At 41.5% G+C, this 17,455-nt stretch overlaps 1 protein-coding gene across 1 annotated transcript in view; it reads right to left on the bottom strand.

Annotated features, from left to right (window-relative positions):
• Nucleotides 1–1,514: 1,514 nt before the first annotated feature.
• SHISAL1 (shisa like 1) overlaps nt 1,515–17,455 on the bottom strand; it is a 38,979-nt gene continuing 23,038 nt past the window's right edge. The window contains exon 4 of the mRNA XM_031061811.1: nt 1,515–5,162. Coding sequence (XP_030917671.1) covers nt 5,162 — 1 coding nt within the window. The 3' untranslated portion in view covers nt 1,515–5,161. The remainder of the gene's footprint in view (nt 5,163–17,455) is intronic.

Genomic DNA, 17,455 nt, shown 5'->3' with positions numbered 1-17,455 from the left:
CATCTCCCATGGAAATTCCAGAGGTGTTTAATTTGCTCCTTGGTATATAAAAGCTGTTCCTGGTGAGCATAATGTGCTGAATATAACCCTTACTCAATTACTAGAAGCACATAATAAAAATTGTTGAAACTTGGTGAGGGAGCTATAACACACCAAATCCATTGATTTATGTCCTTTGTCTCATATATTTAACTGTTTTCACAATCGCAGGTGCAGTTTGAGAAGGGGACTGGGTTGCAATTACATGTAATTTTACACATTATGTATTTTTAAAGCTGTTTTTTGTCCTCTTTCTTTCTGCAATACCTTCCATAAATTTTAGCACAGTGGAGTGCAATTGTAGTCTCTTACAGTTGTAAAACCCCTAAGAATTACTGAAGTGTTGCTTTAATGAAAATGATCCTTTTCTACTTTAGAGCTCATGTGCTTTGTTATAGAAGCTCCAGAAATGCACTCTGGCGCATGAAGTAACTAGTAAGTGACATTACAAAGGATTTCTCATCCTTCCTTTAAAATTTGGCTATAAAATCAATTTTTGGCGGTTTAGGTATATTCCCGCAGCACAGTCTCTAGTCTGAGGCTAGTGATCTGATGCTGAAAGGATAATTTCTAATGGGAAAAGGTACTGCTGTGTATAAATGCCAGGACTTCAGTCAGATATCAAGGATTTGGGATGGGCCAAGGAGGACAGCAAGTGCTGAACAGGAAAACAGCTGAGGAGAACTAAAGCTTGGGGGCAGCAGGACAGAGCAAGAACTCTTTCTAAAAAAGGAAGCAATCTGTTCCAAGAGGTGATGTTGTCAAAAATCCTCCCTTTTACTAATGGGAGAGTTGAAATTTCAGCTCCAAGCTCTCAGTATTTTGGGAACATTGGCAATGATACCTCCTAAACAACAGGTGACAAAGAGACTTGAGAGAGTGTTTAGAAAATCTAAAACTTCCTGGGGAAACTGTCCAAATCCTTCAGCCTGGAAGCAAAGAACAAATTAAATCTCTTTTCGCTGAGAGTTGTTGGTCCTGCCTTTTTGTACAGAGCAAACTGAACTGTGTTTGCCTCAGCAGGAGAAATGAGCCATGTGGGACAGAGTACTTTATGTGTGAAAGTCAAACTGTTGCTTTCTTTCTACTCGGTTGCAGTTTGGCCTTCTCAGCTTGCCTCGAATAGTGGAAAGATTATTTCTTAGCAATCTCTCTTCAGTGTCCCGCACTTCCCTCTTAAATATCTGGTATCAGCAACTACTGGAAATGTGAAGCAGACTAAATGGAATATGTATTGATTAATGCAATGGCCTTAATGTTTTTTTTTGTGGTGCGGTTTGGCTTCTTGGGGCCCCTTCCCCCCATCTCTAAGTCCATTCTTTGGGTTAAATACACTCTCTTCATTTTATCCTTGTACAGACTATGGAGTTCTGCTATCTGGGGATTTCCTGCAGAGGGAAAGGAAGCCACAAATTTTGAAGCTATTGAAATACTCAGAAGCTCAAATCTCTACAGCTATTCCAGACAGCCTTTGAAACATTAAAGCAAGTTTTATTACAGAGATTAGTTCACGTTACACTCATTTATTAAAACCTAAGGACATCTTTATAAAAACTACTGTATATAAAGACGAGAGCAGTGCAATAGCAGTGTAAAACACATTTTTGGTTTGCTTGGCAATCACTTTAGAAAGACAACATGATTCATAATATGAAGTTAGAGAATGCTGCAAAAAAATAGGACAGGATCAGACCAGAAACTAGATTAGCAAATCACTGGACTCTGGCATGTGTTGATTTCAAACACCAAGTGTTATAGAAACAGTATTATCATCAATGTATCAATAAAGAGAAATCACTGCAACCCTACAATTTCTAGTTAGCTTAATTAGCCTAAAATAGTCTGCTGACTATCAAAATAGACTATTGTACTGTATATATATTATTTTCTTAGTAATTTACTACTTTTGTAAAAGGAGGACTAGAAGAAATGCCTGTCTTACAGAAGAGAACTTTTGAAGCTGAGAAAAGGTGTTTCTTCCCAGCAGTGGTTGAGGTTTTGTTTTTTGTTGCTTTACTTTTTATACACAGTCACAGGTGGTGGAATAGAACAGACTTTAAAAAATCCTTTTGATGTGTTAACTTCACTGCTTCTTCAAGTGGGCAGTCCTCATACAGAAATTACAGCTGTAGTAAAACTATAAAAAATAGGTGTCTAAAATAGCTGCTACAATATGCTGAATTATACATTAAGAGGCCAGATTATTTTCACTCTGTTTTTTGTAAAATCCATAACCAGGCATGAGAGATGGTTAAATTACAACATCAAGTCCTGCACAAGCTTTATAACTTAACTTTTTATGTCCTACGTTATACACAGCAATTACTAAGAAGTTGGACACAGTTCTCAGTGAAACAGAAGAGAGGAAATTATTTGGGCAGGGGAAGGGGCTTCTGGAGCAGGAAGCTCCCTAACAGCCACTGAGATAGACAGCTGCCATTGTCACATGCGAGGTATAATGTATGCACTTTTTAAAGTGTTAATTTCAGAACCCTTATTTTTCCAAACATATCCCAATGGGCATAGAGAAAAATACAATAATTTTAGTCCAGATAATTTCTTTTAGAGAAGGATTGCATTTGTACCAATCTCTCTGCAGAAATAACTGAAAAATTCATTGCAGTTTATCTGGTCCACCATAGTTTTGATCAAGTAAATGCAGGGGGATATCAGAGCACAGCTACAGAGGTGGATGAGGTGTTCAGGTGGCTGTTTGTGTAGCCAGTGCTCTTCTCCAGTGTCCCAAAAGCAAGGAAGAAGGGTTGATAGAAATGATGGTAGGGAAATATGTGGTGCACTATTTCCCTTTAATTTAAGGCCCAGCTAGCATTAGTCTTATTCAGGATCTTTTATTCTGCTAAAGTAGAGAGACTATCAGGTGATTATAACAACACAATTGATGAAAAATTGTTCACCAGCTACGACATGGATTTATCCATAAATTAATTGGTAGGCAAAATTAGAATTTCAGCCAGAGAGTATCTACCTTACATTTACTGGCTCTGTATAGAGAATAAAAGAAAACAAACTAACAAAAAGCACATCCATTACAAGGTATACGTGTACTGGAAGTAAAGCATAAAACTGCTCATTAATAACGCACAATTCCCAAAGGGAAAAAAACCCTTACAAAATACAGTAAGTCACACAAACCAGTATCTAATACAAATTCCTCTATGAACATAAGCTTTTTCCAAAGCTCTCTGTGGCAGTCATCACCTCACAATGAAAGTAGGTGCTGGGAGAAGTAAAAGGATCAAGCAGTTACTGCAGAGTGCCACACTGGATACTTTTTTGGGTGTCTGCAGGGGTTATGGATCTTGGAGCCAAGGGGGAAGTGTGGAGGAGCATGATGTTGGCATGGATGGCATCACCTCCAGCCACTCGGTTTGCTTTGCTTTTCTTGGAGAGTTCTTAAGGTGTAACACAGGTTACACTCCAGTGCATCCTAGGTGCACTGTGGCAGCTCCCTTAGGTCTCTCCAAGCTGGGGGGATGTGCAGGAGCTTCTGTGATGAGTGAGAGTGAGCCAGGCTTCAAGCTTTCCTGAGACAGGATGGAGATCCATGCCTGCAGGGTAGCACTCCCACCTGTGAATTTGTTCTTTTAGGCACTGCCTGCCCCTACTCAGTGATACCTGGCATGTTTAGTTGTTGGTTTACAGAGAAAAGGGGCATGTGCATGTTGGCATCCTACTCAGATTGGGCTTTATTTGAAGACTGGGCTTCCACTCCTGTGGTGTCCAGCCTTGTTGGGTCCTCCAACACTATTTATTCCTTCATGGTTTTAGTCACATACCATCCTGAACTCCAGTAGCCATGAACTAACTCAGATCACGAGAAGAGTGTCCCCGTTGAGTTCAACAGAAAACTAAAATTAATTCAGCCAAAGAGGTACAAAAGGAGCACTTGATTATTCATTAACAAGTTGTTCCTCATGTTGTGGTTAAATGGTAAAATGTAAGGTTATTTTAAAGTTACTGAGATTTGCAGGACAAAATATTAGACATGAAGGATTAAACTGGCATTATCATGGCTTTGTGTTATGATTTCCAGATGAACTCCTCTGTTTGCTTGTCACTGCCAGGTTCTCCATGCAAATATCTTAAATAACTGAATTTCACAGGATTTGCTCATGTAATTGGTACTGTATGATTTTAAAATAACCCTGCCCTGTGGAAAGTTAAGTCAACCTACTACAACCCAGTGATCAAGTGCTCCACGTACCTCTGTGGCAAAGTCATTGCCTTTCTGGCTTACAAATGGATTCTGAGACTTGTGTGGGGTAAACTCTGCAGTCAGGCAGTGGCTGAGGGAATTTGACTATTGCCTTGGAAAGGAGGGGGACAGTGGTATTATTGCTTTTGAAATATACAATTTGTTGGGTTTTTTCTGTTTTGCTTTCAGCTTCAAGTAGTATGGGGGTGGAAGGTGTTACATCCTAATAAAGGATGCCCTCTTCAAGAACCTGAATTTAAGATGAGCTCGGATAGTCTTAGCAGAGTCATTGCCAGTGATCTAAAAATGTGCATTATGGTTGAAGTTAGCCTGCAGTCCGACTCAATGAAAGGGCTCTGCTTACCTTTGCAATGCATAGGACAATATGGTTACCAGTGATGTGGATTACCAGCATCTACCCTATCGTGACAAAGTGTTCACCAGAGAATTTTGGAAAAACTCACATTCAGGATTCTGACACTTAGGCTGAGATTAGGCTCAAATGGCAATTGATGGATGGGGAGGCAAAGAAAAGTTATCTACCAAAGGTTTGTCTTGTGGTCATTTTCCACCTTTGTGTGGATTTGCTAGAGCAACATAATTTTCTTCCTACAGAGCATTTTCACAAATATGATGCTTCCTTTCAGAGATAACAGTGTCAGTCTAGAATTAAAATATTGCTTACAGACTACTTTCTCCTGGAGACTCTTTCTATATCATTTGCCTGTAGAAGTTTTTTGAATGGTGTCTGTCTTCAGGTGACTTGCTCAATCTTCCTCTTGTAGTCTTTCTCTCTCCTACTTATCCAGAATTTTTTCAGCTCTTGTAATTTAGCTGATTCTCCTGAAAGCTGCTCCTTGAAGTCTGGTCTTACCCCTCCCATCTTGAGGCACATCAATATAATTTTCTGGAAGACATAAAGCACAAATCGTTTCCATAATGTTTCAGGAACACCCAACACAAAAGTATTTTCTGTAAAGAAAAACTTGTAGTGTTCCCAGCTGCAGATTTAATTTTGGGAGGCAAGAAAGAAGAAGGAAAAGCATGAGGAAGAAAGAGGAGGTGTTAAGAGGCTTCTACCTTCCTTTGTTAGTTCTCTTTGGCCTGGTATGACCTTGTGTGTGCTATTGATGGCTGCATTCTCCTTCTCTTGTTTGATTCTGCATAGCCAGAGTGGGAGGCTAAGCTTGTTTCTCCCTGTTCATATTAAACTGGTCCTGGCTGCTTACTCTGATCCCTATTCCTTTCCTATGATGAGAAAATGTACTTCTATTTCCACACATATACGTGAGTAAATAATATATTTATGTGCTTTCCTTACAGAAGTATTGTAATTATTACTAAGCTTTTTGCTTGCAGCACTTTCTGGACATTACAGCTGCTTTAAATCTGCTGCTTTAAATCTTGTGCAGAGTGTGCAACTGGCTGTGGGGTCCATCCACAGACAACTATGGCAGAGTGCAGGGCGCTGGGCTGAAAGTCCAGCTAGGGAATGTTTTGAGGCAGACTAAGATCACTAATCATAGTAACAAATTAAAGAAATACGTCCGTTTGCTCAAGCAGGTAACAAGTGCAAGATGCTGGACACTGCAAGGTTGGGTATGCAGCCACCAGAGCCATAGCACAACAGTGTTATCTTAATTCACATTGAGACATTTTTCACAGTACTGTCAGCCAGGGAGGACCTCCAGACAGAAATCCGAGATTTTCTTACAACTCTGAGGGTTTAAGCCTTCACCCAAAACTCAGTCACATGAGACCTGCCAAGGTTTGACAGCTAATTCCTTTCTAATAATCAAATAGCCTACACGGCATTTTTCATGTTAGAAATACAAAACCAAAAAAATCGTTTTGTTCTGTCACTTGTCCTTTTTTGATATAGGTAGAAATGCACATTAACACAACATGCAAATCTGCCTCTTGTAAGGTCTGCACACAGATGAAGTTTACAATTAGTTGTTCATATCTAGGAGAGAGTCTCAGGAGACTTAGCTATAACTAATTAAAAAAACACCTGGGGAGAAAGAAACTGCACACTATGAGTGCATATTATGGCTTGCAGGCACCTCTGTCCTTTCCAGCACCTTCAGTTGTTTAATCTCTTTTGTAGATTGCCACATGTGCTTCCCTTCCTGTGAAATGCTTTATTAATCTGCTATCTACATAATTTAAATCACTAGACTGTTTGACAGGATACAGTTTCTTTTCTTTATCTATCTTTGCTTTTAAATAAATGTTTAGAGATGAAGCAGATAGAGCAGGCATTTGTGTGTCCCAGGACAGACTGTAATTTTAAACATGTCAGACCTGTCAGCCACTTACTCTTTTCCTCTACCTGAGTGTCCCCAAGTTGCTGCTGGCCAGGTCCTTCTCCAGGTTAAGGTAAAATCAAGAGTGTCACCAAAGTGAGAGTTACTGGAGTTCTTGGACCCAAAGATCATAGCAAAGTTCATGAATATTTGTCTGCAGCAGAGAAGCTAAAATATCACTTCTGTGAGTAGCTCTGATTTCCTGCCAATTCTTCTCCTCTGTCTGAAGCTATGGCAGAATGAGTGGGAGGATGTGGACAGCAGAGCCAGACCCCACTCAGCTCTGGAAGCCTCTTACAGCAAGTAGGGAGTATTTACCCTGCATTTGCCAAGCTGGATGAGTCTGGGCCAAATCCACAGCTTCTCCATGAAACCAAACCCTGACAGGACAGTTGCTAAGCTAAAAGGTCCTCTTCCCCTACAATAAATGAAGTGTGGTGTGTGATTGATTGATTGATTGATTGATTGATTGACTGGGGGCTGGACCCGTAAGGTTGAGAGGTACTGCTTCACATCATTTTGCAATAGCAGGATCCCATAAAAGTACCTGCATTTTCCTAAGAGAGATGAATGCTAATTTCCATGTGCAAGAGTGTTATATTCCAGTCCCCCAACACAGTGTGCTTGGCAGCAGAAACCCTGTGTTTGTCACTTCTGGTCACTTATACAGGGTTTTAATGCACTTAGAGCTGAAGCCTGTGCTCTGGAGGTGGCCCAGGTTGCTCCTTTTCCCTGGCAGAAGTTATTGTCACTGTACAGCACCCCAGACTCCTCAATGAAAAGCACCCAGGCAAGCCACATCAGCAGGGGGGAGATTCAGATCAGATATTGGGAAGAAATTCTTTACCATGAGGGTGGTGGGGCCCTGGCACAGGTTGCCCAGAGAAACTGTAGCTTCCCCATCCCTGGAAATGTCCAAGGCCAGGTTGGACAGGGCTTGGAGCAGCCTGGTCTAGTGGAAGGTGTCCCTGCCCCTGCCCATGCAGGGGGTGGAACTGGATGAGCTCTGATGTCTCTTTCCACCCAAATCATTCTGTGATTCTCATTGCTTGACAAGGCAGCAGCCAACTAAAAGACTGCCTCCTCTTTGACAGCAGTAATTGCCTGGTAGTGCAGTTCTGCTGGAATGAAATGCCATCCGTTAGTAATGAGGGAATGATTCAGAGCCTCTGGAGGCAAGTTTTTCCAGAGATTTCTGCCATTTTTCTAACAAATGAGGTAAACAGTTGCCACATTCACCATTACAAGGCCTCTGGTTAAAAAGTGCCATGGATCACCACACTCCCTTCAGGCCTCAGATATACCCTGGATCCAAGACTTACACGAGTTGTGGCTCACACTTCACACGAAAGCAACCAGCCTCTGAAACTGTTCAGGTTTTACTCTGGCATAAAATGGCACTACACTGATCTGAGCAGGCCTGCTGTCATCTGCATCTGCCTTCCAGCCTGCTCACTGTGACTGGGAGAAAAGCTTTTGCTGTCTCTGGCACAGGCAGAGCTGGGATGCCAGGCTAACAAACAGCTTTCTGCAACAGGAAGCCCTTGGTGGCTACACCTTGTTGCAGGAAATAGGAATGTGCCCTCCTTGCCCAGAAATAGAAGGACAAGGGAGGACAAAGCATGATGCACAAGACTTCATAAAAGCCTCATCAGATTGAAAGGGAGAACATGAGAAATTACTTGCAGGACAAGCACTAAATGACTAAATATATCTCAAACCAGAAAGAAATAGAAATAGAATATAATCTAATCCCTCTGCCTGTGGAGTCTGCCAAAGAGCAGGGAAATAATTTTCATCGTTTGGAATCTGTAGACTCCTATGGCTATATTATACAGAGCATGTAACATTATATCCAAAGTATATAGTGAAAGGTTGCTTGCATTACCAATACTAATTCTTGAAAGTTACAAAATTCCAGAGTGAATGCCACTCATTCAATCTCAATTTGGCCATTTTGTTTGCATGAAAGAAAGTGGAAATTCTCAGACTTGACTTTTTAGGTGGGGCTCCTCATCTTTTTTTGGGAGAACATCAAAATAGCTGAATGATTCAGGTTTTTCCTATTCGGAGGAAACTTCAACAAGAAGAAAAATTTGCTTCAGGTTGGCTCAATACTGAAGAGATTGAATGTTCAGGATTTTCTGAACTGACAAGGAACAACTCAGCATTAAGCAACGGTCCTGGGTGCTGCCATCTTGTCATAAAGGAGCATTGGATTTGCCTCTATTTTCATCCCCAGGCTGAATTACCTCACTTTTGATGGATCACAAATTCTCCTATGGTCTAGCTGTGAAATGCATCCCAGCACCTGCATGAGGTTCGGATGGGAGGAGGACCTTAAGTGGTGGCAAATCAATTTTGTCACAGCCACTGCTAAAAATGACCACCATCACTGACAGCCTCTGCTAATATTTCTAAATAATAGCTGGCTCAGGGAAGACAGACATCTGGTGCTTAAGAGTTTACACAAAAGTCAGGCAGTGGACATATTGCCTTGGAAAACAGCCTGAAATTTCAACTCAAGTGCTGTTCCTCCTGTAGCTGACAATTCTGCCAAAATGGAGAGAAATGTCAAAATATGTTTGAAAGCAAATACCTCAGGATGGTGTTAAGGTTTAAATGGAACAAATGTGCGATACACGCGTGATTCACCAGACTTAAACAATGTTGCTTTGCAGGTGGGAAGAAAGCATTTGGATTATTCAAATTTCGCTTGCATTATGCTTAGGGCAGTGTGTTTGCTCACGCTTCAAAGAGCTAACATCAGCACCGTGTTTGTGAGTTCAGACACAAGGTGTGAATGTCACCTGTCAGGCTGTTCTCCCACCTAGGAAATGCAGCTGGGGACCAGGCATGTGCTTACTTCCACTGCTCTTTCACAGCTGAATCGCTTGTCTGTGTAATGGGAGCTAATTATCACCTAAGGGCATCATGTGTAAAAAGGTGATTGCTGTCAGCTGTCTCAGACATCCCAGCACTGACTGTTTACAATGGATCACTAGAAAGACTTATTAGAAAAAAACAACTTGTGATGCAGTTTTAAAGAAGTTTCCATCTGAATATTTTGTTATGGGTGCTGGTAAGTCTGCTTTTTAAATTGTTCACCACTATTATTATCGATGCCTTACTTGAAGGGATGGGAGTACTGTCAGGCTAAAAACGATTTATTACTCAGATAAACATCAACCTCAAAGGCTGTGAGATTTTAGAGGGGTAAGAAGTCGGCCATAGCTCAAGGTAGTCACAAGTTTTTTCATTACAAGGCAATATATAACATTCCAATCCAATAGAAAATTGCCACAAAGTTTATTTTGTTTTTGTAGCCTATCACCTTAACTTAATTCTCCCGCACTGCAGATACTTTTATCCAATAGGCTATTATTACATGTACACACATATATGTCTATGAGAACATCAAACTCAGCTTACTCTGTACAATTACATTGCCACACTATAAAGCCCTTCACCATCTTACCCAATACCATGTCTTATTTACTTAAGGCATATTTTTACTTATAACTAGAGAAACGGAAGTTTATCATTTTTCTGCTTAATGTCTGTGTAATTTTTTTTACATCAATCCAAGCTTCTTCCAAGGCTGTAAATCAAACCCTTCAGTATTGGTGGAAGTTTCTAGCTTTCCATTTCCTACAACCACATTTCTTAAGAATCTCACCTTTTACAGAGCAGTAAAGGTGAGATTATGGGCTCAGGGGATATAACCTGAACTGCACATGGCATTGCATCACTTCTGAGAGCTGCTCCCTGGTTTTGGAGGAACTTCAGACACCTTGGGAAGCTCTCATGTTCCGAAGGGAGAGGCTGGCTTGGGCAGAGAGAGTTGCTGGCGGATGTCAGGCAGGTGCCTGCTGTCCTGCAGAGGAAGGTTGGTGGGTCAGGGGAGGTGCAGGGCTGCTCTCTGTGTCAGAGGGACAGACAAGGACTTATTTTCCAGATAAATCTGAAAACAATACTGAGACCTTCTAATTACCAATAGCTGCGTATCCCCCACTGGAGTGCACTCACGCATGAGACTGGGATATCACACCAGTGGAGGGGCTTTCTTTGCCTCTTTAAATTACTTCTAAATTTGATTCCATGACTTTTTGCTGCTAATATTGAGTTCAGAGATGGTTTTCAGAGGAACACTTTGCCTATACGATGTGTTTGGGCTTCACACTGGTAGACTTATTGGTTTGCTTTTGAGTCTAGGGCAGTGCTGTGATCTGGAAGCCAGAGAGCTGGGAAACAAATTGCAACCAGTCAGGAACTGGTTTAATACAACACTATGGCCACACTAGCAAAGATCTGGCTGCTCTTTTGGGAAGTGAGGCTTAGGATCTGCTTGGATCCAAGGCCTGTCCTACAAATGGATGCAGGAGGAGATTTGGAACTTGCAGTGAGCCTGGAGAGCTGCAGCAGGCAAGGACTGGCCTCATCCAGCTCCTTCCCCTGAACTGAGGGTGTTAAAACAGCAGCTGGCTTAACTTCTGTCATTAATATGGCTGCCTGGCCAACAGAGCAAAGCTAGGAGGGAAAACTGGTTTCCTGTAGAGAGAGTCTCTGGAATATCTATAATTGTACAAATTAAATACATATTTTGTCCCATCAGCTGGGTTGGGTGGGAGAGGAATGAAACCACACAGGATACAATTTTCTCTATTTTTTACTAATGGCCATATTTTACCATACTCACTTGCAAAGAGCAGTGATTTGAAACCATTTGGGTTGCTAACATAAATAAACATTACCTACTGTAAATAATGGTTTCTGAAGTAATCCTATGCTCCTGAAAGTCAAGTATTTTTCAATTAGTAGCAGTGGTTTTCATTTGGTAGTTCCTGAATTGATTGATACTCCTGAACACTGTTCTGGAAAGTAAAAACATCCAGGAGAATTTCTGAGGTTTGTTTTTATTTTAAATGGAAATATGAAGCTTTCAAAGTTCGATTTGAAAGTTTTGAATAGAGGAACAGATGAAGGTTTGAACACATAAACTGAAAGATGATCACTGAAAAGCTGTGTTTTTCCTCACTGAAGAGCTGCAGTCTGACTTTTCACAATCTGAAATGTTTTCTTCCTCTTCTTAAGGTTATTTCAGAAAAATACTCAAAACACCCCAAGCCTTCCAAAAGGTCTTAAAAGCGTGGATGGCCCATTACTAGTAAAACTGAAAATTAGTTGGGCTTACTAATTCTCCAGATATTTATGAAATTCTTGTGTCACTACCAGGCTGCCTGAAACAGATGTGTGGCTTGAGGCTGAAATTCATCTGGTTGATTGTTGATGAATTTTCCTGCTAATATGTGGCAGTCCTGCTAATAAACAGCTGATACACCTGAACCAAAATTTCTTTATATGATCCAAAAAAACCCACAACCCTGGTTTTGCTATGTAAACAGTTTGAGCTGCTTTCAAGTTTTTTCAAGACCCCAAGGCATCATAAAGCCAAGCTGAATGTGGGTATCATGTGAAGAATTCTAGACTTATTATTCCACTTGAGACTGTGCTCATTTTCACATCTTTTTCATGTAACTGGAGTGACCAAATAGCTTTAATTGCACTCCTATCATAGAGGAAGATATTTAAAAACAGAGGAACTATTGCTAGAGGCAAGAGAGTATTTTTTGTCTGCTTCTTTAAGGTCCAAGTGTGTTGCTTTGGAAAGGAGACTTATTGCTGTGTGTAGTGTAATTTAATGGCATAGATACTCTAAGTGGGCTTAATCCCACCTAAATGCAGACATCAGAATGGTAAAATGGGTTAATTTCTAGAGAGTCACCTCAGGGTCCTTTATTGTCAACAGAAAACAACTCTGAAGAGCTACTCTACACCTGCAGAGCTACTCTATTCCTCCTCAGATGGAATCCAAATGAAACTGATAGTGCAGGAACCTCAGAGTCCCAAGCCTAACTTAGGAAATGAGAAGCCCCGCTGGCCCCAAAAACTGAATCACAAAAATGTGCAGCAGTAGTACAGATTCTCTTAACACCATCTTCACTCTCACACACTCACATGCAAATATACAAATTTCCATGTAAATATATGAAACTGTTTTACAATCCAGTACCACTAAGTAGAAGGGTTTCTGTAGTCTCCTTGTTCTGGTTAGAAAACTTCCCTCAAGTTTATTCACGACCAGATTTGATGAACACATATAACAGACCCCTAATATCCTAAAAGATTCTGATGGAAAACCCAAGGCCTGTAGGTATTTCCTCAAACACAGCTATCTCTGGAAAAGGAAGCAGATTCTTATCCCACATCTGCATGTGCAGTCCTAGATTTTTTCCCCTATCTCACAAACTTAGTGGCAGGAAAGGTGAATCCCTGAGGCTCATGACATGCCAAGAGGTGCTGCATGTTCCTGTGGGTGGGGTAATAGATGAGCACTCTCTGGAGCAGGGCTTGATCCTCAATTTGTTCTTGGTAGTGCTGTAAAAGCTCTTAAAAAAGCTGTGAACCTGAACTATTTCTGCATCAATGGTAAGGACCGAGCTATCTCTGACTCCAGCTCTTCCCAATTTCCCAAAAGCTGATGTCACAAGCTTTCAAAATCTGTTCCTAGAGAGTGGCTCTGACATCCCTCAGACACTCAAATATTCTCCACGTGTGCTGAGCTCTTATACAGCAGTGCCAAACCATTCATCTTAGATCCAGGAGAGCACAGGGGAAATACAGGAGGCTCTACAAGAGCGTGCCCTTCTGTGTTAAAATTCAGGTACATGATAGGAGAAAAAAGCCTCCTTTCGTGCTGACTGATAATCTAAATTTAACGGATCCTCTAAAAAGTGACAATTAAAAAAAAACAACCAGTAAAACTTGGCATGTGATTTATAATGTAGCTTATCAGGACACTGCCTTTCCCCACTTACATAGTCTCCTAATGCACTGAAAATACTGACAGGGATTTTGAAAACCTACAAGCGCCAAAACTTTGGTTCAACAGTAATGCTTGATTCAGAAAGAAGAGCACTTATAGAGCAGTCTGGTAATTTTTAATTTTTTAAGTCTATTTATTTATAAACAAAGGACAATTTAAAAGGCTGTCTGTGCAAGCTATACGCAGTATCGCTCACAGTATCTTTACCTATGGGAATGGTCAATTCTAAGTGTTGTAACAGGTTTTTGCAAGTTACAGCTGAGGGTAAATGCAGCTCAGTTATACAGGACAATGTGGTTTGTACCTTTGCATTAATTGAACAGAAATGTTAGTGAGTAGAGGAAAAATGTGGCCAGATGTAGGAAAGGTGTGCGTTTATTTATGTATCAATTTATCTGGCCCGCAGTTCCTGTATATAATCTCTGACATTTCTTATATAGGTGTAGCTTTGTTTCTGTGTAAAATTAAAGAATAATCTACTGACCTAAACAACATCTCAGGCCAGCCTACATCAGGTGAATATCCTGCTCTTTTTGCCCTAACATCTTGCAATCAGCAAAATTCAATCTCTTAAAATTGCTGCCTAGCATGTCCTGATGTCCAACAGAGGCTAAAACCCAAGCACTTGCGTGGAAATTGAACTATTGAAACATGCTGCAAGGAAAAAGGCGTCAGCCAAACATTAGACTGGAATGTTCTGGTACCATTTGTAGAGCTTTGAGGAGCTGACTTCTTCGAAGCCCACAGAAGTCAAGAAAACTGAAAGCCACTGAGATTTCAGGGGACTTAATATTAGAAGCAGGACAAGAGTTTGTCCCAGATTCTGTTTGAAAGAATGTGGCAGTGTTGGTTTACAAAGCAGATCAAATGAGTATATTGCTTGAACTGGATCCCAGCTGGATCACTAAGAAATACTCCAGGCTCTTGTTCCCCTGCTAGGAGGGGGGGTGCTGCATAGAAAGGGGGCAGAACAGTGGAGGAGGAGGAAGGTGCCCAATTCCTGTGCTGGCCTCCAACAACCAGGGAACCCCTCTGGGTGTTGGAACTGCTCCTCAGCCTCTGCACGTCATTTGGCTCAGGAAGCTACCTCCCCTTTCTTATTTCCATTTCCCTCTCCTGAGCATAAGCAATCTTCTGAGACAAGATGCATGTGCTGCTTCCCTCTGCCTTGCCAGAGGTTCAAATTGCTCCAGCTGCACAACCATCTATTTAGGAAGGAGGAATCTGTTTCAGCACTCGAGTTTTGAGCACCAAACCTGTGATTTAGCCCAGAGCTGCGTATTTAGTCGAAGTTAAATTAGCTTTTTTAGTTACCTCTGTGCAATACAGGATATTCTGTCATTTCTGGAAATAAAATACATATTAATGACATGTGAGAAAAAGTCTTTTTTGAAATAGTTATTACTTTTACCAAGAGCTTTATTTTCTGCTCTCACTTTTCAGTATGAAGAGGGCTAGTCTTCTGAGTCAGAGCTCAAGAGAAAATACATAGTAATTACTGTGTTGAGAGCTTTCATTGTAGGATGAAAACAGTCATGTTTCCTGCAACTGTTCTTTCTGTATATGTTTTTCTTTTCTTTTCACAACTGAATTTGTGTGGCTTTTCTAGCAGCAGGAAAATTTAAACTATTTATTTTAAAATAAGTTTCTGAAGATACTTCTATAAACAACACAGAACTGCTTTTTAACCTTAACAAAAGTATCAACAGCTAAAATCAATAGGAGTAATAAAGCCTTTGAAATTTAATATGGTTCCTGTTTGGCTTCCTGTTGAAGATCCAATTTATGTTTACTTGCACATAATCATCCAAGCAATAAATAACTTTTAACTTAGTTTCTTTGCAGTTGGGAGCAGAAGGGCAACACCCACAACACCATCATTGGTTACAGCACTACACACTGGAAGCAATGTTACAAAGGCAATTTTATGCAGAAATGCTTCTTCCCTCTTTCCTCCCCGCCTTTCCCATGTAAAAAAGTGATAGGAGAAATTGAGGTGTGCTGTGATGTGGAAAGAGAAGAGGCTAAGGACCCTGGGCAATTTTAGCAGAGTGCAAAAGGCAAGAAAACAATTTTTCTTCTGTGGTTATCTGAGCAGTATAAGAGGCTGGTTTTACACAGAAACATGTTTTGACGCCAGTGCTGGAACTGTGACTGGTTTATTATTTTTAAATTGTCTCACAGCTGCATCTAGATATGGATGTGCTGGGGCATCGAATGTCCTTTGGCTGCAACAGGAACTTAGTGCATGGCTCAGTGGCAGTGTATGATCCCTGCACAGCAGCCTTTCTTGAGTCACGGAGAAAGAAAAACAGTGCTTGGTTGGTGTCACAGAACTGAGGAATTCCACTTGGTATGGCATGGTTTGAATGATAATTTACAAAGCGTGGAAATTTTTTGTTGCATACCGTTATGACTGCCAGTTGGTGGGTTATTCTTATTTTGTTCTAGAATATTTTTTCTTTTTCTTATTTTTTCTTTTTTTTTTTTTTTGCATCTGTGTGCACATTTCATATTGTGGATCTATTATATGCTTATTTTTTTATGACAGAAATTTATGCTTCTTAGAGGTGCCCAGTGATAACTGCAGCTATCATGTGTGCATCTTAACATAAGAGGAGAAGCAGAAAGGCTGTAAGAATTCAGGGTGATTAATTCCACAACAGCTTTTACATGCACACACTGTAACAGAGCCCATTGCTGGATGCTCTTGTTGACTATAATCTCACAGCGCTTCCACACAAAAAGTTGGAAGCCTGTTACATACAAAAATAATTTTCACCTCTTCAGTGCTGCTACCAGCACTGGCTCTCTGAGCCCACAGAACCTGAGAGATGAGGACTGGGCAGGTGGTGCTGGGATGAGGCTTTGCCCAGAGATTCCCATTCTCTGGAGTGATTATGCAATCACTGCACAGTTCCACTGGCATCAGCAGCTATTATGCAGCAGCTGTATAATCAGGCATTTATTGGAAGAGGTAGGGAAGGAAGAAGGCCACATGTTTGTCCGCTGCAGTCCTGAATGGCAGAGGGTAATATAACTGGAGAAAAGCATCGTGTGAGTTTTGATGCGCAGCTGTTGGTTTGTGTTTTCTGACTGCTCAGTGAGCATGATCAGCTTGCCATGCTGGGATAATGTGATGCTTACATCATGCCAACCCCCTGCAGCTCCAGGCTGGGGCAGAGGGGCTGGAAAGCTGGGAAAGGCTCTGGGGGTGCTGGGGACAGCAGCTGGACAGGAGCCAGGTGTGCCCAGGGGGGCAGGAGGCCAATGGCACCTGGGCTGTGCCAGCCATGGTGTGGCAGCAGGGCCAGGGCAGTGACTGTCCCCTGGGCTGGCACTGCTGGGGCCGCAACTTGAATCTTGTGTCGAGTTCTGGGCCCTCACAAGACAGACATTGAGGTGCTGGAGCAGCAGGAGGGGCTGAGGAAGCGAGGGGGAACTCAGCCTGGAGTAAAAGAGGCTCAGGGGGGACCTTGTTGCTCTTTATCTGTATCTGGAAAGAGACTGAAAACCTGTGGAAAGAAGTGGGGGTCAATTTCTGCTCCCACGTAACAAGCAATAGGGTAAGAGGAAGCAGCCTCAAGTGGCACCAGAGGAGGTTTAGGTTGGATATTAGGAGAAATTTCTTCACTGAAAGAACTGCCAAGCACTGGCAGAGGGTACCCAGGGCAGTGGTGAAGTCTCCATCCCTGGAGGGATTTCAAAGCTGTGGGGATGTGGCACTTGGGGACATGGGTTGACAGTGCTAGTAGAATGATTGGACTCCATGACCTTAAGAGTTTTTTTCCAGGCTAATGATTCTAAGAAAACTGATGTTGGTGTAAATCTTCTGGGACTGCAGCCTCACCCATTCCCCAGATAAATCAGATTTTTGAAGATTTTTGTTCTCTTAGGGTCCTCAGTTTGGCCAGCTGTGCAGACCTAGCTTCCCGTTCTTCCCACTGTTGCTTATGTTCCACAAGCTCCCTTGCCAATTTTAAAATCACAAGTAATGGGTGTTCT

This window comes from Geospiza fortis, unplaced genomic scaffold (genome assembly GCF_000277835.1).
Source record: "Geospiza fortis unplaced genomic scaffold, GeoFor_1.0 scaffold164, whole genome shotgun sequence".
Classification (NCBI taxonomy): Eukaryota; Metazoa; Chordata; class Aves; order Passeriformes; family Thraupidae; genus Geospiza; species Geospiza fortis.
This window is presented reverse-complemented; position numbering and strand designations above follow the sequence as displayed.